Below are 21,529 nucleotides of genomic sequence, written 5' to 3'. Positions count from 1 at the left end.
TAGTTATGTGTGGGTGGGAGGAAATGCACTTCTTATGATCATTGTCTTTATGATTGCTGACACATATGTGGGCATTTAATTGGCCTAACAACTACATGAAAACATGAACTGTGCCTAGATTCAAGTCATACAAACAGAAGGGAGACCACATGATTAGGTCTACAGGCACAGAATAATGTTTTCTAATTAAATACTCACACATGTATTTCTGGCAAACATGGAAGCCAAACTATATTTGTGGTATAACTCTGACACTAAACATAGCCTTGTCTTTCTTGGGAGGATCAACAAAATAAATTTCATTGATTGTTAGTGTGAGGGAATTAAATGGACTACATATTTAATACGTCACATTAGATAACATGCAGATTCATAAAAACACAAAAATGCCACTAATAACTTTCCACTGATTTTAATGGAACATAACTGAACTTTAACCTTTTAAACAATAATTATTGAATCATACATTTCACTGAAGAACAAGTTACCTGATTTTGCCAGCTGTTTTATCTATAGATTGTCTAATCTTCCGAGAAAACTGGAATACTGAAGACAACAGCAATGTGTCTCCCATGACCTGAAATATTTTAAGAGAAGATGAGTGTTGACTGAAATAAAATACTGCCTTTCTGGTCAGCACTAGTTTCTAAACTGCTTTCTAAAAATTAAACCATTGTTAATATAATGAGGCTATATTGCTACAAGAGCCTCTTGTGGCGCAGAGTGGTAAGGCAGCCGCCTGAAAGCTTTGCCCATGAGGTTGGGAGTTCAATCCCAGCAGCCGGCTCAAGGTTGACTCAGCCTTCCATCCTTCCGAGGTCTGTAAAATGAGTACCCAGCTTGCTGGGGGGTAAACGGTCATGACTGGGGAAGGCACTGGCAAACCACCCCGTATTGAGTCTGCCATGAAAACGCTAGAGGGCGTCACCCCAAGGGTCAGACATGACTCGGTGCTTGCACAGGGGATACCTTTATATTGCTACAATGACTATACAAGGAGGCTATATATCAAGAAAGCGCTGTAGAAGATTTTCTCTCCATATTGTTCCTCTCATGCCTTACTTCACCAGAAGCATAAAATTACGTAGAACTACAAATTTAATGTGACATGTTTATGTAAGAAAATGCTTAAATTATACATATAATGAAGTCAAAAAGCTGTTCTCTTGATGGCCAAACAAGCACTTTCAATCCATCTGTGATATTATTCAGTAGCATTCAATACAGAAAGCAATAAGGAAATCCCTGTATAGATCTATGGTGCTGACTCATTTGGAATGCTGTTTACAGTTCTGGTCACTATATCTCAAAAAAGACACTGCAGGGCTGGAAAAAGTACAGAAGATGACAACCAAGATGATTAGGGGGTTGGAGCACCATCCCTATGAGGAAAGTCTGAAGAGTTGGGGATTTTTCAGTTTACTAAGAGGGGGCATGATAGAGTAGGAGTGTCAAACATAAGGCCATAACTCTTACTTGGCTTGTGAGCAACTGATGTGAGGGAGGGAAGGCAGGAGGTTGTTTTAGGTGCATGTGGTGAGTTATGTGTGAGGTATGTGTGAGGACAAAGAAGTCAAGAAATAGAAAGGAAATAGCTTTAAAATTGTGTGTGTGGGTTAGAAGTGAAAGTAGAGAAAGGGGAGGTGCAGGTTTTCCCTCCTCCCACCTCCTGTGACTAGTATTTTAAAGTATTATTTAAATCAAATACAGATCAAAGAAATGTAGTTCATGATGACTTTTTGTCATCCAAGAGCAATAACATAGAGCCTGCAGAGCCAGCTTGGTGTAGTGATTAGGAGTGCCCACTTCTATGGTGAGCTGGGTTTGATTCCCCACTCCTTCTCCACATGCAGCCATCTGGGTGACCTTGGGCTCACCACAGCACTGATAAAGCTGTTCTGACCGAGCAGTGATATCAGGGCTCTCTCAGCCTTACCCACCTCACAGGGTGTCTGTTGTGGGGAGAGGAAAGGGAAGGCGACTGTAAGCGGCATTGAGACTCCTTCGGGTAGAGAAAAGCGGCATATAAGAACCAACTCTTCTTCTAATTTAAATAGCACTGTATGGGGACCCCAGCAGGGTGAGTTTTTTGATGAATCTGCTCAGATGTCCTTGACTCCACTTTTCTTCAGATTCACTCAGCTTGGATCAGTTCTGCTCTACTCAACCCTGTCCATTGTTGCTTGGTTTTTCCTGTTTTGCTCACTGGATCTCTTTGTCTCAGCTTTGTTTTGGATCAGCTGGATTTAAAGAGCCTCTTTAGGCCTCCTAGCACAGCCCCCCCCCCCAAAGCCTGGCCCTGAATGCAAGAATGATATAGCAGAAATCTCCTCTCAGTGCTGAGCCATTTTCTCCAGGCCTTGTTTGATGGGTAGTTGTGTGGATACTGAAATACTAAAAAAAAAAAAAAAACCTTTCAGTAAAAGCATTTAAGTACTGCAATAATTTGTTACACATTGTCTGCTGGCCTTTGCTTCTTCAGCAACTGTAGATTTCAGCTTAGAACAGAGGAGGGCAGCAGAGCCTTTTTCAGGTTCACACCTTTAACAGGGCTGAGCTGCTTTCCAGGAAAGCTGGTTCGCTCTAAGCTTCGTATAGTATTAGAAGCTTCTTGCTGAAGAAATACCTATAGTCTTCTCCACACGTGATGAGTCTCTTCTTTTACTTGAATTATTGAGATTATAACTGGGATAATTTTAATAGTATTATAGGTAAGGGGACCATATAGGTAGTTTAATGTAATTACAGCTTGTTAGTTAAACACATTTCTTTAGTTCATGTGTTAGCATCCCTTATGATTGCCTACCTTAGAATTTAGATTAAACCTTGTGTATAATCTGCAGTTGTTATTTTCTTTAAAAGGTTATCCAGATCAGTGGATTTTTGTCTTTACAGCAGCTGAATTTACATCAGTGTTGGCTAAACTCTTAAATTTCCTGCAGGCAATTTTAATGCGTGGCCCATATGAGAGGCTTTTGTAGTTTTAAAATGGATATATATTATAAGATAAGATGCCTTCAAAGTATGCTGCTTCTTCTATGCCCTCTACAAAGAAAACCAGCAAAAAACAAAAAACAAAAAAACAAAAACAAAACACACAAGGCCTTCATAGCAGCATTGTCTATTAAAAGTCCTTTATGGCTAGGCAAAGCTTAGGTTTGACAAGGGGCATTCCCTTTGATCCTGATGGTCACAGACCAATTACTATATCATTCAGATGCTACCAAAAATATGTTGGTCTCTTTATGAGGTTACCCTGTTCAAAGCAGCCTTTACTCTGGGCTTTTCCAGGGCTTTTGACTAAGGGGATATATGTGCTCCTTCTTGGTACAGCACCACCAACCATCCCCTTTCCTCTAATTTCAACAGGAGTGTCTATTTAGAGCAGAAGGGGTTTACCTCTCTGAATGGCAAATTAACATTTGGTTGTATAGCATATGGGATGATCTACTTGGCTGGCATAAGTCCTATGAGTTTTGGCAGGAACAAAGAGTGAATTTACTCCCCCTCGTTGCTCTTTGGCAGTTTTGCACATCTGGGTGGATCCTATTGGGAGAGATGGCCCTGAGTGTCCACCTTCCCACTTTCTGTGGACCCCCTTAAGCAGTCTGAGGAGCTTGAGCCAAAACATGGTATACCCAGCCAGGGCTGTGCCTTGGCTCACCCCAGGTAGCAAATGCTATTATTCATAGGAAGCCATCCTTGTGATATCACTCATATTTGTCACTCCCAGGTTTCCCACAGCAGATGGTCTATGGGATGTTTATTTAGCAGCAGGTGGATCGTTCCTTTTCCAGAAGCCACCTGCATGCTTTGCTAACACTGTTTGGACTGTAATCAATAAATATTGTGGTCTCATTTTATTCCAAAAATTGTTCTCTGATGTGTTTTTGTATTTCTCCGGAAGACCTCCCACTAATGAGCCCTGGGCCTGCAACAGATCATATTTGCAATGGTGCAACTTGAAAAATGAAACGTAAGCTATATAAACATTTTAATTGAATTATACGGATGCAATGATACTGCTGAAATAGGTAGTCATGATAGACGTTTATGCGTGTGGCAGGATAAGGACTGTACATGATCCTTTGAGTTAGTATTACTAATCCCTTTACATACCGAGTTGGCTTTCCAGGAGAGTGGTATACAAATAATCAAATAAATAAATAATTTTTAAAAAAATTCTTCTTAGTGAGAATAGGGTATAAATTGGAGAATTTGCAATCCCCTCTTACCTCCATACTATCTCCCTCATCCTCTTCAACTCCATAATATCTATATTAATAAGTCACAGCTGCCATATCCACTCTTCAGTCAAAGCCACAAGAGTTGAGTTAGAAGCTTACTGAGCTTCACCCCCCTCTTTGAACCTCCCCTGGCCTTTTGGCCAAACTTTATGGCTCTCCCTCCTCCACCGCAAGAACTCTGAGAACCGTCCCTTATCACCTCATTTGTCCTTGGTTTGTTTGGGAGACGCTGGAAATATACTGCCGAGAACTGGTTTGTTTGGGGGATGCTGGAAATTTACTTCTGAGAACAACTGTAAGGGCAGACCAGATGTCTTCATGCTATTTGTGCCTTTTTAGATCAATAGTTTCTTCCTGTGTGAACCCATCTTCCCGCCTATACATACCCCCTATGGGGGCAACCTATCCCTGTCTCAGTCAATGCTCCCCTGCACCTACTATGCTGTGTTTTCGCATCATCTAATGGGACCTTTCAATAAAGACTAGCTTCTTAACACCACATCTGTCCAGAGTAGTTTTGTTCAAGAGGGTCTCTCCTGATCAAGTGGGATCAGCCACTGTTCATGACAACAGCATCGCAAGCAGCTGACAAGAAAAGAGAGATACTAAGCAATGAGGATCCAAAATGCGATCCCATGGTTGTAATAACACCAGAAAATGCATTTCCTACCTAAGTGGTTTTATACTGAATTCTCAAGAAAGGGTCATTATAGGCTCCCTCTATTTCCCTCTAAGGTCACTAAATAAAAATAAAAATAATTTGTAGGCTGGAGGATACATACTTCATCCCTACTCCAGGTTCGTCGGCGTGTAATTGTTGGGGGCTCAGGAAGATCTGTTGGCTGTGGCTTAGGATCGCTGGGACGATTGTTCCCATCAGCTGTCTTAGCATTTACTACTGGAGGAATCTTCCTGAAGTTTAGACTTTCATCGAATACACGGTCAACTAACTGAAAAATAAAAAAGATAGAAAGTTTCATTTTCAAAAACCAAGAGGAGATATGCACTATGAAACCCATCACTTAGATGCTCTCTGTTTAAAACACAGATGAAATTGAAATAATTGTAGTAGGTTACAGGTTACTTTTATTGAATTTTCTCAAAACTATTTCCATTCCAGTAATAAAAGGATTTTCAGAGATTACATTAGTACATTCTAGGATTACACAAAGTAGAATATAAAGTATTATTCCCGTAGTTTTATTAAGCTGATTTTCTCTTATGCTGTACATTAGTAGTATTTATTGGTAAATTTCTAGGACGTATGTAGAAAGATGGTGATTCTTTCAAAAGTCACTATTTTAGTTTTGATGTTATAGAAAGACATGTTTAGTTAAAACTGAAAGAAATTTAATTAGTAAAGATATAAGTCAACATTACCTAACTCAGAGAAAATGCATATTTACATTAGCAGAGGCTTAGTAGCATGGCTAGGAGACAATAAAAAGAAACCAACATAAACACAGTAAAATCACACTGTAACTACAATGTATGTTTCTTTTGCAATTAATTGCATCCTGTTAAAAAAGTACAGCAAAAAATGCTGTTAACTAAATCCTACGTAAAAGAAGTTGAAATAAATAAAGACACAAAAATATGAGACAGAAAATATATTTCAGGGTTGGCACTGTACTAAGCATGGTAAGGATGTTTTTTCACCATCACAAACTTTTGTTCATGAACCACAAACAGAATAACATTTGTGACAAATTTTGCTTTGTGGTTTAGTTCACTTCTATCCCTACAATTGATATGCATGTTAGTTGTCATGAATCATCATTTAGAATGTATCAGTATTTTAAAGCAGCCGATTTGCTTGAAACCTTGTTGGTCAGTAATATACAAAAATAGGAAATTCAACCCTGTCTTTACAATTTTAAAGTTCTGTTTAAGATTTATATCCATGAGCTAGACAGCAACCAGTATTCATCCTCTGTTCTTTGGCCAACCCAATTCATTTCTATATCAGCAGAATCAAATTTTCTTTTCACAGGAATAAATACTCATATTATGCATGAATACTGGCTAACTGAAAAGTTTTTAAAATTATTATTGTAAGCTGCCACATAAAAATAATAACCCACAGGAATCTCTGTGAATAGGAATTCTCACATTACCAACATATCCAACTTGTGAAAGTTGTCCAAAGGACATTTTAAAAATCAAATATTACTCTATTCATAAGAATAGATTGGTCTTCATTAATTTTCTTAAAACCATCAGTAATTACTTCAAATTTTAGAATTCTATCTTTTCTTTATAGTTTAAAAAAAGAAGAAGAGGAGGAGTTGGTTTTTATATGCCGCTTTTCTCTACCTAGAGGAGTCTCAAAGCAGCTTACAGTCCCCTTCCCTTTCTTCTCCCCACAACAGACACCCTGTGAGGTGGGTGAGGCTGAGAGAGCCCTAATATTACTGCTCAGTCAGAACAACTTTATCAGTGTCGTGGCGAGCCCAAGGTCACTCAGCTGGTTGCATGTGGGGGAGCACCGAATCAAACTTGGCTCGCCAGATTAGAAGCCTGCACTCCTAACCACTACACCAAGCTAGCTCTCCATTCAGTTTTTATCTGAAACATTTCCATCACTCAGTTCTCTTACTGCCATTGCCAAGACAGCTGGATTATGGTAGATTCAGAAAACATTTCTTACCATTATGGGATTACTTTTGACCATCATCTCATAATAAGCACCTATGAAGGATTTTGACTTGTAAATGGCTTAATGTGCATTTGACTATCTTACAGTTAGGCAAGTGGCAAAATCAAACAGTTATGCAACTCCACTCTGTTTGTCCTGCAATCCTTTATCTACAGGAAACAGATGCCAAATGTAATCTTCAATAAAGAGGAATTTTCATATGTGTAAATTTTACATTTTCAAACAAGTTTCAGGCGGGCAGATATGAACTCAAATTCAGTGGCACCTTAAAGACCAACAAAGTTTTCCATAGTATAAGCTTTCATGAGTCAAAGCTGACTTTGTCAGGTACAAAACAGAATGAAGATCCATCAGAGAAATTGTCTGTTAGGGGGCTGTCTGTGGCCAATAATGGTTTTGTCTACCAATCTTCCACTCTATGTACATCATTAATGACCTACCACCTATGTTGTACAATGATATTCCTCGAATGCAGAAAAGCTGATCTTTCCTTGCCCACAGACAGCCCCCCCAACCTTTAACAATCTAACTGTAAACCTTACTTATAATAATCCACTATGTAACATTGAAACAGACTTTAGGACTAGGACTTATAAGAAATAAGAAATCCAGATGCCAATTCTTTCGCCATGCACTGTAACAACACAATCATTAGACTTAACAGCACTAGTCACACCATCTCAGCTTCATTAACTTCTAATGTTATTGACATCATCAAGTGTCAACAGTGCCCTTCTATTCTCTATGTTGAACAAACAGGCTACTGCCTAAGCCAAAGAGTAAACGGATAAAAAATTGACATTAGAAATTACAATATTCAGAAACAAGTTAACACCCACTCAGGGAGGCTGTCTTACCCCTGAGTGCCTCCTTCTCCAACTGAGGCCTATCCAGGTCCTGGGGGGAGGGAGAGACCATCCACGGAGATCTTCCACCCCCACCCCCCAATATAGCGCCCATTGTATTCCTGAATGCAACAGGCATTGCCCCTAGTTTATGTATATGTCCTAGCTCTAACCATGTCTATTGCATTATGCATTGTATCTCTGCATCCTGTCTCTAACTGGCTCTTCTTTGCAACATCCCTCACATCTGACCTGGATATTCATGGATTTTTATTATACTTGTTCAAACAAAATAAGCTTTGACTAGTGAAAGTTATGATATATTGACCTCTAAGGTGCTACTGGACTTGAATTTTATTTTCAGCTAAGCCAGCCAAGATAATATACCCACACAATTTAGGTTCTGAATGATGCTCTTCTTGATTTTATGAAAGAGAAATGAGGAAGCTTTACTATATAGCCATTAAACTACAAAATATTTTCCAGTAATTTTTATTAGTATGTTACTCTTCCTACATTGTGAGGTGTGTGTGTGTGTGTTATTGTTTGCTGTGGGTACAACCCACAACTGACATTCCCTCAGCAAGTTGCCAACCCTGAAAACAAAGAAATCTAAGAAATAGATAGAAAGTAATATGGTTAAAATGGAATGGTTGTGGTACCAAAACTTTCAAACTCTCTCCCCAGGGAGATTCATCTGTCTCCCTTTATGATTGTCTTCTGCCAGCAAGTAAAGAATGTTTTGTGCTTTTTGCTGTACCCCCAGTAATTGTAATTGGCCCTCCTCCCTTATTGTGTTGTTATGTGTGTTGCTCTGTTTCTATATTTACTTTATATATACTTTATTTTAAATGTTTTAATATTTTGAGACCTTAGGGGTCCCTATTCATGTGCAAAGGTGGCAAAAAGTATTTCCAGTAAACAAACGAACAAATAAAATACATAAATGTTGATTTAGCTAATAACCATTTTGGATGTTTGGATGGTGACTGGAACATCCATATTTGCATATAGAGAAAGAATACATCATGTTGGGGGGACTGAACTACAGCATGAAGTAATATTAATTTTAATAATATACTAGGGAATGGAATTCTTTGCTTGTTCTAGAAGCAAAAATTGATAAAACTCAAGGCAATCTAAGAGCATTGTACTTCACATTATAGATTTATAAACATCTCTTTACAAAGGAGGGCAGACACTACTCACATACTTCTGAGGCTGTGGACAAAAAAAATAAGCAAATCACCTTCTGTCCAACATAAAAACTAAACACAGTCTGTTCACTTTATAACTGTCCTTGTGCTTACATTTCTAAGAAATATGTTCAAAGACTGCTGAAAGTTTTGGTTAATCTATAACACAGCCACAAAACCAAGGGAAGGAAATGTTGAAATTCATGCAATTATGCCAAATTAAATTGTGCCAAAAGGATGAAGGAAAAGAAATAAAGAAAAAGAAGAACCTTATGCATTTCTCCATGAAGATCTCCTACCTCTTCTCTAGTGTCTATGGCAGAGCCAGGGGTGGTGGCAGCAGTGCTTACTGTGGTACTGGGAGCAGTGCCTGATGAAGTCACCGAATCTATCTCTCCTGCAACATCATTGATTTCCCGTGCGATGAGAGCCAGGTCCTGACTGATCCTATTAGTAATTAACAAAGTGTGGTTGGTTGAGGTGGATTACACATGGAAGATAATAAAACTACATTGTGATTTAGCACAACTGGAAACATGTTACAGTTTTCAATAACTATTGTTAAGGTAACACTGATATTATTAATCATGCTTAGGTTGATCCATCAGCTACATTCTGTGACCTTCACTATTCCAGAATTCCTCTACAACAACTGTATAACTGTAGCATTACATTATTAATAATTGAAATCCATGATTATATAAGGTGATTTATATAGTTTTGACTAAGGAACAACCGTGTTGTTTCCTAACTTTGTCATTATTTCAAGACATTAGCTACAATATAGCTTTTGTACTATATGAGAATAAATGAACTGAAGTTCATTTATGCTTACCGCTTTCATCTGCTGTCCATACTTTTTAGGTTGTTTCAAATGCCTGTGTCTACAATACATATGCTCCCAATTAATGCTCCCACTTTCTTCAGTACTAGATTCTTCTTTCCTTCCCCAATATCTTATTTTTGTCTTATTTTTCCTCTACAGTTTGCCAACAAGTTCTCAATATGGTCCCAAGAAAAATGAAAATTCTGTGGATAACTTTTTGAAGATATATTTTTAACTTGTGCAAATTATTCTGCAGATAGTATTTGAGATTTGGTGAAATGGAATGTTAATGCTTTGAAGGTATATATCATTGTAGTTTTGTCACTATGGACAGGTGTTAAAAATGTAACATTACAAATGATAAATGTAGAGTAGGCTTGTTATGATGCTTTCTGTATCAAAGTGGAATATATAAGATAATTGTAGTTAATACCTACAAAGATATTTAAATCACCTTAAAATTATTCATTATGCAATCAGTGTTCCCCAATCCCCAGGCCATGGACCGGTACCGGGCCATGGAGCCCTTGGTACCGGGCCGCGGTGGGGGGAGAAGGCGCGGGCGCCAGTGCACCAGTGGGCGCGCCTCCCTCCCCTTACGGCTTGAGTGCCGCACTGCAGGGGGGAGGCGTGGGCGCTGGTGACTCCCTCTCCCCCCAGTCCCCGGGCATCCCTCTCCACCCGGTCCCCAGTCTGAAAAAGGTTGGGGACCACTGTCTAGGTGACTGAGTATACAAATCTTGAAGAACACTTGTCATGATATACCCTGCTCTTTGATCTATATATCTATTTATCAAGTGTGGGTAGATCTGCGATAGGTAAATCCATGCATCAAGCCCACGTGAAAGGAGATTTTTCTCCAAAATGCAGGAATCCCCAGGTTTGTAGAAAAATCTGAAATTAGTAAAAAAATTATATGGGGAGAGTTAAAGTGTTGTCTGTATCTAGGCCAGCTGCCCTAGTGGAATTTAAATATGGGATTTAAACATCTTTTTAAAGAATTGGGGAAGTTAATTCCTCCTCAAAATGGTAGTATTCTCTAGCTGCACAACTCTTATATGCCTCCTGTTGCTTCAAAGCTGTAGGTAGGTAGGGGAGGAGTTTCTGCTGCTATTGCAGCAGCAAAGATGAAAGTAAATGTGTGAGAAGATTTGAGGCTTCCTCTATTGCTGTCATGCCTGAGCCTGGCACAGCTTCCCCCATCACCAACGAAGCTTCTCCCATCACCACATTGTGGCTTTCCCCATCAGGGCCTGTGCAGCCAAAGTGGGGCTGGGGGGGGGGGGCTGGTAGAAAGCCAAACATGCAGGGAACTGACTCAGTTGAGGCCAGTGATGGGCAAGGAGACAGCCAGCCAGGACTTCTACTAGCTGAGCCTTAGAACATAACCAAAGAAAGAAACAGGATAAAAAAGACTTTGAAGGATTATTAGCTCTGTATGTGTGTGAGTGTATGTGTGCACATGTGTATGCGCCATCTGGAAAGAAAGGATGACCAATTTCAGGGTTGTCAGCAGACAGGATCCAAGTGATGGGAGGAAGAGAGAGACTAATGGGGGTGAGAGATAAACAGTAATAGAGGTTGGGAAGGGGAGGGGAAGGGAAAGTCACATTAGAAGAAAGGGAAATACATAAGTTACAGACAAAGTAAAAAAAAAAAGGATTGGGATAGGCTGATGGAATGGGAGGGAAAGAATGACGTGGAAAAGACTGACAGAAGGGGAGGGGACAAGAAAGGGGGGAATATTGTTAGAGAAGTGTGGCAAGGGAAGGAAATGACATTTGTACATATAAAACCAATTACGCTGCAAATGAGTTAGGGTTGTGTTTCTTCCCCCTGCCAAAAGCTAGCATTCCTTGCAAGCCAACCTTGCTATTTCTTCTCGATGAGCAGTCCAATCACGAATGTAGTCTTCTTGTTCCTTTATTCTATGTTTGAAGATATTGCTAGCTTGGGTTGGAGTTCCAGAGCTCTGCAATCGAGTAGTTTTCAGGGCTGGAGAAGTACGTAGACGGGCATGTTTAGGAGAATTACGGTTTGATCCAAATTCATCTTCTGAGGTGGAAGCATAATCTGTAGGAAAGCGCCTCCATCTTGAATTTACTAAATTAGTTTAATTATTAAAAAAGAATTATTATGGTATCGCTTGCAAGAAAGAATAAAATTATGTTTTGAGAAGCAATCACCATGACACGCCACAGTCCAACCCTCCCCCCTCAAAGTATTTTATACCAGTCTTTGTTTACTAAAGCTAAAAAAGAAAGCTACTATAAATTGTGGTTAAAATAAATAAATGTAGATTAACAAAGAGTGAAAAACATGCTCTTTGTACAATGATGAGTTAATGAGACAAGAATGCTGCTTGTCTGTCTAAAGCAAGATATCTCAGAGTAAGGACCCAAATCATTGCCATCCTCCTATACAGCAAGTCAGTACTTTTTCTGCAAATTTTGCCCAACAAATCCCAAGAGTATAAGAAATGCCATGTGAAAATAGGTACTATGACTAAAATTAAACATGTTACAGAAAACAAATTAGTTTTATCTTATTTAGTATTGATCATGGAAACATTAAGTGATATCTGTGATTATAAGAGCAGAATGGATATATTTATGGTGTAATGTTACCTTCTGGAAGACTGCTATAGAACATTTTTGGCAACATGCAAAACATTCAGCACTAGTCAACACTGAAGGCTGCTGGAACAATTGTTTTTACTTCTTTAAATAAAAACTCATGAAGCTAATTAGGGTACAGGACCTTGGAATCATAATAGCACCTAAACAACCTCAGGGGTCTCATTTCAAAACCGTTTATGCTTAAACAGTGGTTCAGAAGGTCAATTATTATAGGTTTATTATTGAATAAATGTTTCTGTTGAGGTTGTTTAAATGTGAAAATTTGCCTTCAAACAAATGCATTTTCATAAATCATTAAAATGATAACTAATTTAGGTTATAATGTGAAAAGATATTATAATTATAATACCTTTATAAAAAAGATTGCAAATTTAGAATGCAGCTATATTACACAGCTTGGTCAGATAAGACATAAAGTCATATTACATTATCAAATTTTCTACCTACTTTAATTCCCAAATCCAGTAGCTAAATCTATTTCATTTCAAGTTTCATATCTATTTTTGTTTCTACTGTTAGGGCTGATCAGTTGAATGAGCAGAAAAAGCACTATAAAGCATGCAAAAAACACAAGTGAGTACTGTAACTAAGGGTCAAAGATTATTAATGAGTTGGGTCCAATGCTTGAAAATACGTTTTTCTTTAAACTCAAAATTTTGTTTGTGTTCAGGTTGTTTAGAGAAAAAAACTTTTTAAAAAAGCAACATACAATTTAGATCTAGACTATAACTTTGCATTGTACAAGATGAGCACTTAAAGTAAAACTAAAAAACCCCAAAGATTTATGAGTGAAATTTTAGGAACAAAATGTGAATTCTAGTACTCTACCACTGTAAGTTTCAACGGAAGGATCTGGGTCTGGGAGAAGATGCTTTATCTCTGTGTACAAAATATTTGTTTACTGTGTTAATGAAGAAAAACAGATTTAAAGGATTTGCTCGATAAAGAGTCTGATAAAATTTAACTCCCCGCCTCCCACTCGTTTCTACACTTATTTTTAATAGGTGGTTTAAAAAAAGGAGCTTATGAGCTGATTTGCTAGGATTTTGCTAGGATTTACAGAGAGCCTCTTGTGGCGCAGAGTGGTAAGGCAGCCGTCTGAAAGCTTTGCCCATAAGGCTGGGAGTTCAATCCCAGCAGCCGGCTCAAGGTTGACTCAGCCTTCCATCCTTCTGAGGTCGGTAAAATGAGTACCCAGCTTGCTGGGGGGTAAACGGTCATGACTGGGGAAGGCACTGGCAAACCACCCCGTATTGAGTCTGCCATGAAAACGCTAGAGGGCGTCACCCCAAGGGTCAGACATGACTCGGTGCTTGCACAGGGGATACCTTTACCTTTACCTTTACAGGGAGGATACACAAATTACTTTAACTCTTTAAGTACTATTTAAAGTAATTTCAAAGAGTGAGGAATTCACATACACCTTCTTGAAATTTTAAGCACTTAAAATACTTTTTTTCTTTGTTAAAAGAAGATAGAGATATATTGCTTCATTCCATCCATACTGGAACACATCATATAATATCTGCAGAACCACCATGGGAAAGTAAACAGCTGAATCACAGATTTAATTATATTTTCCTATTTCATCTGTTATCCTCTTAAATCTATGAAATCCACTTAGCATTCCAAGATATTTCTGTCATTTTAAAAAAAAGATCCAGCAGATACTTAAGAGTTCGCTAAACTGAGAGAAATTTGGATCCTCCTGCCTTGTTTAAAGCTGATTCATTCATAAAAACTTGCTTCTGCTTTTCACTGATCCATCACTGTAGGAAGAAAATGACAACTGATCTATGCTATACCAGCCCTGATCCTACCCTAGCTCTCTAACTATTGTGTTAAATAATACAAATTATGAGGTCAAGTAGAAATCTGATGTGGAAATTGGATTTCTGCTCACAGTGAGAATGGCAGAGGGCCATGTTAGAGAACAGTACTGTTTTGAGATTATTTCTTGGCAAACAGGTAAATGGCTGAACATGCAGAGTTATGCATCCATTCGTGCATACACCAGAACTATTTGCTCCACAGAGTGCTGCCACTATTTACTGTATTATTATCACCTTGGGACCTTTTTTACAGTATCTCAAAAATTCTGTTGTCCAAGTTCCAGACTTAATGATGTAATTCAACTAAGGTTTTTGTTTCCATTGTTGTTCTCATTTTTGCAATATGCAAAATAAATGAAGGTTTTAGACAATATGAGGCAGGACGAAACAGCAAGGGCAAGTTGTTACTTTCTGCCTGTTACATCGCACTAGGCCATCTAAAACAGCACTTTCACCTTTCTGTATCTGGTGCAATTTGACAACTGTATTTGAAGCACATGCATTTCATCAAAGGGCAGGAGAGATGAAAGATGAGAAAGTCCTATTTTAGATAACGCACATATATAGCATATAAAACATACAAGGTATTTGGAGTCCTACTGTACTTGAAATTAAGAACATCCAATGCTACTCTGGGGTAATTTGAGTACAGTAGTCTTAAATAAACATATATACCACAACAATGCCTCAACATTATTTTCTATTTCAGTTTTTCTCTCTTCAAAATGATGCCTGTATTCTGCCTTTGCATAGTTAATGGGATGAAGGAACTGAACATGAATAGCTGTATCAGATACTCTGGTTCATCACCCACAGTTATATTTTAAAACACTGTATTTTAGCTTTGAAATTATTTCATTTTGTTCCTAGAACTGCACATATATAACGACATATATATTTAAAACACACTATCTTGAGTATAAAGACCCTTTTGCTGGTATCACTGGAACTATACTTCTTTTTGGTGTTTACTATTAAGCAGATTTCGACTACTTTTGAGTTAAACTGTTTATGTATTTATCAGATAGATTTCTATAACCACCCTTCTTGGCACAGTCCTCTTGGGGCAGTTTACAACAAAATATAATAAACAATAATCAGTAAAACCATTTAAGTATTGATTACAAAATAAATACTAAAAAGTAATGATATTAATTAATTAAGGTTAAACAATAACATTTTATAATACATAGCTTGTACTGTAGCAGTTGCCGAATCTTTTTTAAGCTAATTGGGACCTCACCCTGCTATGAAGGGATGCTCCTGTGGCTCAGCTGACCACATTTTTTGGAATTGGATGTCCAGCGATGTGGTTTTTATGGGAGTGGTATTATCAGCCGACCCACAGCAGGGCTGGCATTTAACAAACCACATATTCTTATGTACAAAGGTCTCAGACCTTAGCTGGAGACTCCAGTGCAATTTGGTGGAGTTCGACTTGAACCACCACTTCCCACGTGCTCCCCTTCTTAGCCTCCCTCCTATGGCACCCATCATAATTCTGCCCAACCCACTGGGTTATCAGTATGAGTTAATCTAATGTTTTCCATATTTTTCTACTGTTCTATGTTGCTTGTTGTTATTGCTTCATTATTGTTAATCTAAGTTATCGGTATTGTTTCTGTTTTATGTGAACCGCCCTGAGCCTTCAGGGAGGGCAGTATACAAATATAATAAATAAATAAAAACGTTAAAACCATTAAAATATTTCACCTCATTGTAGCTGCTAGTTATCAATTGAATAACTACCTTCTTAGTCTTGGGTGGGAGAGAATTATAGTGATGGCATGATGGTTAAGAAAATGATTGCAACCTTCTAATTCATCATAAAGTTATTAGGGATTAGCTATAATTCTACATATTGTTCTGTCCTGGTTCAAGTCTTTGGTTCTTAACAGGCAGAGAAAACAGCCTGTTTCTCCCTGGAAAGTAGTTTTTGATAAGGTCTCTCACAAAACCAAAGTTTATGTTATAGCTGGAATCAAACTGTCCTTATGTCAAGGCTAAAGAAATGGAAGAAGTGTGTGTCACTAATGTTTATGTAAATGATGGGAGATGGGGGGGGGGGAGCATGCAAGTAGCTTTTTGGACCTGTCAGCTCTGTTTTGAAACCTAGTCTGTTGTACATCATACAGATCTCATTTCATTGTTTTTTAATTGTATAACCTGTTCTAATGCATTGTATGTATTATATTGGTTTGTTTGTTTTTGCATTGTTTTTGTAACTCTAATCTGCCTTGAATCTCAATCAGACTGTATTAGTCTTCATCTTTCAGTTTTCTTCTGACATGTAATTTGGAACATATACATGTTTCAATGGGCAAAGTCTTTTTTGGTCTGTGCAACACCTAGTACAATGCTGCTTTAAAAAGTAGTATTTTAAAAATCAAGTCAGAGGTATTAACTTAACTGGAATGGAATAAAATTCTACTGGTTTTCCAAGATTATGAGCGCAGCATCCATTGATTATCACTTGTAGTTCTTACAGTACAATTCTCAAGTTAACCTCATAATACACCTTCTCAAATTACTACTGCCATTTTATAAATCAGAACTGAATTATCAAGTTGTATAGGTGTCCAGCCCCACTTATAATTAATGACTAAACAGGAAACAGGTAACCCCAATCCAAGATCAACAAGCTAAACAATATAAATAACAAAAACACCTGGTTTCAGAAGCAACTTTGAAGTCTAAAATATTTGTTATCTTTTTCACATTTTTAAACTGAAAAACATTATTAGATGAGGTCTATTTTCCTAAAAGGTAAAAGCTTGTGGATCAGGTATGTACCAACATAACATAATATTTTAGCATTTTGTATTAGAATTCTTACATCATGTTATTTGAAAATATTCAAGAATGCTCCACTGTCAGTTTCAAACTGAAAATGAAAAACAGATATGCAAAAATTAAAATCTTTTCATACCTGATGGAGAATTATGGGCTGAAGACAAAGATTTGGCTTTGGAGTCTGATAGTCGAGAAATGCTATTTGCTCTAACTCTAGGAGAAACTTTAGTACCATCTGCTGGTGGTGTTAGCCTAATGCTACTTCTAATTAGAGCTTCTGGAGTACGAGATGATGTAGTGCTTCTAGTTATTGTTGCTTCAGAGTCACTGCGTGCTGATAAAGAACCAAGCCTATTTCTACGTGGCTGGGCAAGTAAGTCAATTCTGGAGATATTTTTTCTTCCTGATGGGGGCTTGGATGTAGAACTTGTAGTTGATACTTCAGAAGCTACTGATGCTTTATCTGCATCTGCAAGTTCACTATCTGAGACTTCACCAAGCCGTGCTCTACGCAAAAGAGAAGTCCTTGTGGGGCGAGGCCTTGGTAGAGTGGTTGATTTACTAGATTGCCCAGCTGATGCTGAAGAAGTCTTCAGTTTAGCTGACTTAATGCTTTCTGTTTTTGAATGCAAATGTTCATCGGCTGAGGTAAAAGGAGTCCTTCCATGTGATTTACCAGAGCATGTTTCCTGGTCAGAAGATAAGATATCAGAAATAGCAGAATGAGGTACACTAGAAGTTTGGTCATCATCTGTTAAATCTACCGAAGGTTGCCTTATTCTGCCACTGTTCTGTACAATCTTGCGCGTATCACCTCTAGAAGCAGTGTCCGAAGAACGGCTTTTTGTTCTCTTTTCAATCTTGTCTCTTGCACTTGTAGAAGACGACTTCAACACATCTTTAGAAGGAGAGCCAGTGGAACACCTATCTTTGTAGAGGGTAGTAAAGCTTTTTCTTTTTTGAGTTGATTTCCTTTCACTATCTCCAGTAACTAGACTAATTGTACTAGCAGTATCCACATCTGATTCAGGTGAAATGGAATTATCTCGGTTATAGCTGGGAGTATCAGGTCCTTCATCTGTTTTGTTTTCTTCACGCAATTTAGCTTCAAGAAAAGCCATTACAGCTTCTGTATCTTTTAAAATAAGTGTGGTATCTAGACTAGAATCAGTTTCCACAGAGTCACTTTTTTCAGATATTCTACTTATGGATGTTAAAGAAAAAGATGGTGGAGTAGCTCCAGTTTGTTTGTTAATATGAGGGATTAGCTCTATTGGTATATTGGAGCTTGGTTTATCTATCGTAAAACTACCTTGCCTCACTAACGGTTTTGATGTTTCTTTTTTATCACCACTAAACCCTTTAGTAGTTTGAATTTTTGTACTTTCCTCTGCTTTTCTTCTTTTCCCTTCACTTTGTGCCCCCTTTGTTTCTGTTTTGCCTGCACCTCGTCCCAATGCCTCTTCTTTACTGTCTATTTTATGCAGAACAGAAGTCTCTTCTCTCGCTTTTTCCAACTGATTTGAAGGTTTTGCAGAAGACAATTTAGTGGGGATCCAGTGTATTAGTTCACTTTGTTCTTGATGTTGAATTTTAGCTAACGTTTGCGTCACCATTGATGCTTCTCGGCCATTTTCAGTTCTGTCTTTGCCAGAGGAAGAAAAACTGTTGGAGTGAAAAAATGCTTTGTCACCTTTAGGAGAAAGGCCATTCACTACTCTGCTAGTTTTAGTCAGGCTTTTCTCAATATCCTGTCCTATTTCTTTTTGGGTATGAGTTGGCGTTTCTTTCTCTTGAAGTTCAGTATCTTGTTTTTCTCCTATCTCTGATCTCTGATGGGTTATAACCGTTGTTTGTTTGCCTTCTGGGACATTTTCCTCTTTTGGCAGCTGTGGAAGTGTTCTTCTTTTTCGATCTCCTAGGCTGGTCAAAGAGGCAATTGAGCCAGCACTTCTAACAGATATTCCAGATTCACTGATATCAGCATCTAATGACAAATATAGTTTTAAAAAGATTGTAAACACATCTCTGAGCTTCTGAAAGCAATATGACTCATTCAACACCACTCTAAAACAGAATTACAGAAATCTTAGATTTTTAAAAAGATACTTAAGGCTGCCATGGGAAGTGGAAGGTAGGAAAATCATACTCCCTAGGTGGAAATCCTTGCACCCATGGAAACATTAGTATGGATTCAAGCCTACGTTTTTTCTTTTAGTGTACAGGTTTAAAAAAAATGTTTTTAGAAGCCTTACAGCATCCTATCCTACCCTAACTGATTTATAAAACAGTATTAGGTTCATCTATTTGTACCTCTATTTGTACCTCCATTTATAGATTACATCTATAAGAGCCTCTTGTGGCGCAGAGTGGTAAGCAGCAGATATGCAATCTGAAAGCTCTGCCCATGAGGCTGGGAGTTCAATCCCAACAGCCAGCTCAAGTTGACTCAGCCTTCCATCCTTCCGAGGTCGGTAAAATGAGTACCCAGCTTGCTGGGCGGTAAACAGTAATGATTGGGGAAGGCACTGGCAAACCACCCTGTATTGAGTCTGCCATGAAAACGCTAGAGGGCGTCACCCCAAGGGTCAGACATGACCTGGTGCTTGCACAGGGGATACCTTTACCTTTTACATCTATTTACTATTATCTAGTATAATGTCTTCACTAACAGCAACACAATTTAATGAAAAATTAGTGATAAACAGAACAAGAAACTGAGTGCAATGAAAGGGTTAAATATTGCAATCAAATAAGGTTCTTCCATAATGTTATTTCAGGAATAGTAATCAGAAAAGCTTATAGTACCATTTTCTAGAGAAGCAGATGATTCTACACGCAATTCACTTTCTTCATGTTTTGTATGGTTAGCAGCTAGACTAGCCCACTGTGATATCCAGCGTTTGCTCCCAGGTGTACCAGTGCTTTCCTGATAACAGATATTAACAAACATAGATTATTATTTTATCTGATTTTAGATTATCTGATGAACAGTGATTAGTGTCTTGGTCACTACAAAAAACAGTACAAAACTGAGAAGAGAGGTTCAAAAGAATCTGAGAACACTAAAATAATTTTTGTATAATATTTTATATTCTACAAAGTCTAACAACTATAAGCATGTTTACTTAAGGATATGCAAATCATTCAGACGTTAAGTACCACAAAAATTATAATATAATTTTTTTACTTAATAAACAGCATAAGGCACTGTCACAGTAACTAGATACAAAAAAATTATGATTCTGACTGTACTCCAAAAACACTAAGCTAGTGGTAACATATAGCACTGCACACAACATCAGCAACAAAAGAAAATGCTTAAAAGAGAGGGAGCTGAGAATGGGGAAGATGCTGCAATCCAACACCCACCACATACGCACACACTTGCATTGCATACTGTTGGGTGCCCCTTTTCTCAGAGGGCTGCTGCACTCTCTGCCATTGCTTGTGTATCCTGGGGAACCTCAGACTTGAGAGCGGGGGGGGGGAATGTCAAAACCCGGGATCTTCTCCTCTTGTCCAACTCTCCCATGGCACCAAACTGTTTTTCTGTCTCACAGAAACTGACATCCTCCCAGGTCTGCAAGGCAGATTCCCCATTTATCTCTCCGAGCCACCCACATAATTCCTGCCCCAATTGGGTTCCCCACTGGCTCATCCAACTGGCTCCATCTAGCTTGAGCATGTCTAGAACCCAATCAGTATTCTTTGCACACTGTCCATCCCAGCTGCTTTTGTCTGGATGCTCTATCCTGCACTGTCCCTCATTCACCTCCTCTGACCCAGCCTTGCTGGTCAGTCTCCCTTCCAACTCAGGCCCTAACTGGGCTCGTGAGATACCTTTAGAGAATCCTCCCTGACGGCGCTGCCTCAGCAAAGCCCATGCCATCTGGGATCAGCACCCCATCTGTGCATCTTTGCAGTAGGTGTGGGGATCCTGGGGGCCATTTCCTTGCATTCCTTCTTCGGCCTGGGCTTATCTGCCAGGTGGCATGGATTCCCTTAGTCAGCAGCCTTCACTCCTTGATGTCGTTTGGGTGTTTGGTCCAATGCTCCACAACATACTTCATACGAAAGGGGCCCTAGGGCGTGCACAATAGTAAATGGACCCTGCCAGGGATCCCTCTGTGTGCAGGCCAGGACCCTTCAACTCACAAGCACCTTGTCACCCAGGGCAAATTACCAGGCTCGTGTACCTTAATCATATCCTGCTTTCTGCTCTTATTAAGCCTATTCCAAATTCCGCCTGGCCTCAGCCCAGACATGCACCGGCCTTTCTTGTAGTTGCCTAATATAATATCCGGGGGCAACCCCTGGGCCTGTGGGCTCAGGTACCCATTAGTTCAGTTACTAAGCTCAGAATTTAATGTGGCTTATTCCCATTCAACAACTTGAACGGTGTAAAGCCAGTTGAGGCTTGTAGTGTCTCCTGCAGTTTGAACATCAGTAAGTCCATGCAAAACAACTATGTCATTAGAAGGGAAGATAT

General features: G+C 38.7%; 1 protein-coding gene across 8 annotated transcripts in view; it reads right to left on the bottom strand.

Moving 5' to 3' along the window:
- Positions 1 to 21,529, bottom strand: part of CEP170 (centrosomal protein 170) — a 112,729-nt gene that overhangs the window by 15,179 nt on the left and 76,021 nt on the right. For 5 of the 8 annotated variants that reach the window (XM_077344620.1, XM_077344676.1, XM_077344611.1 and 2 more), the window contains 6 exons: positions 19,846 to 19,966; positions 17,174 to 19,024; positions 11,642 to 11,876; positions 9,217 to 9,394; positions 5,030 to 5,197; positions 489 to 577 (listed from right to left, as the gene is read on the bottom strand). In XM_077344620.1, coding sequence (XP_077200735.1) covers positions 489 to 577; positions 5,030 to 5,197; positions 9,217 to 9,394; positions 11,642 to 11,876; positions 17,174 to 19,024; positions 19,846 to 19,966 — 2,642 coding nt within the window. The remainder of the gene's footprint in view (positions 1 to 488; positions 578 to 5,029; positions 5,198 to 9,216; positions 9,395 to 11,641; positions 11,877 to 17,173; positions 19,025 to 19,845; positions 19,967 to 21,529) is intronic. The other 3 variants (XM_077344655.1, XM_077344639.1, XM_077344647.1) reach the window with 3 other exon arrangements.

This window comes from Paroedura picta, chromosome 1 (genome assembly GCF_049243985.1).
Source record: "Paroedura picta isolate Pp20150507F chromosome 1, Ppicta_v3.0, whole genome shotgun sequence".
NCBI lineage: Eukaryota > Metazoa > Chordata > Lepidosauria > Squamata > Gekkonidae > Paroedura > Paroedura picta.
The sequence above is the reverse complement of the archived record's forward strand: the minus strand, read 5'-3'. Positions and strand labels throughout refer to the sequence as shown.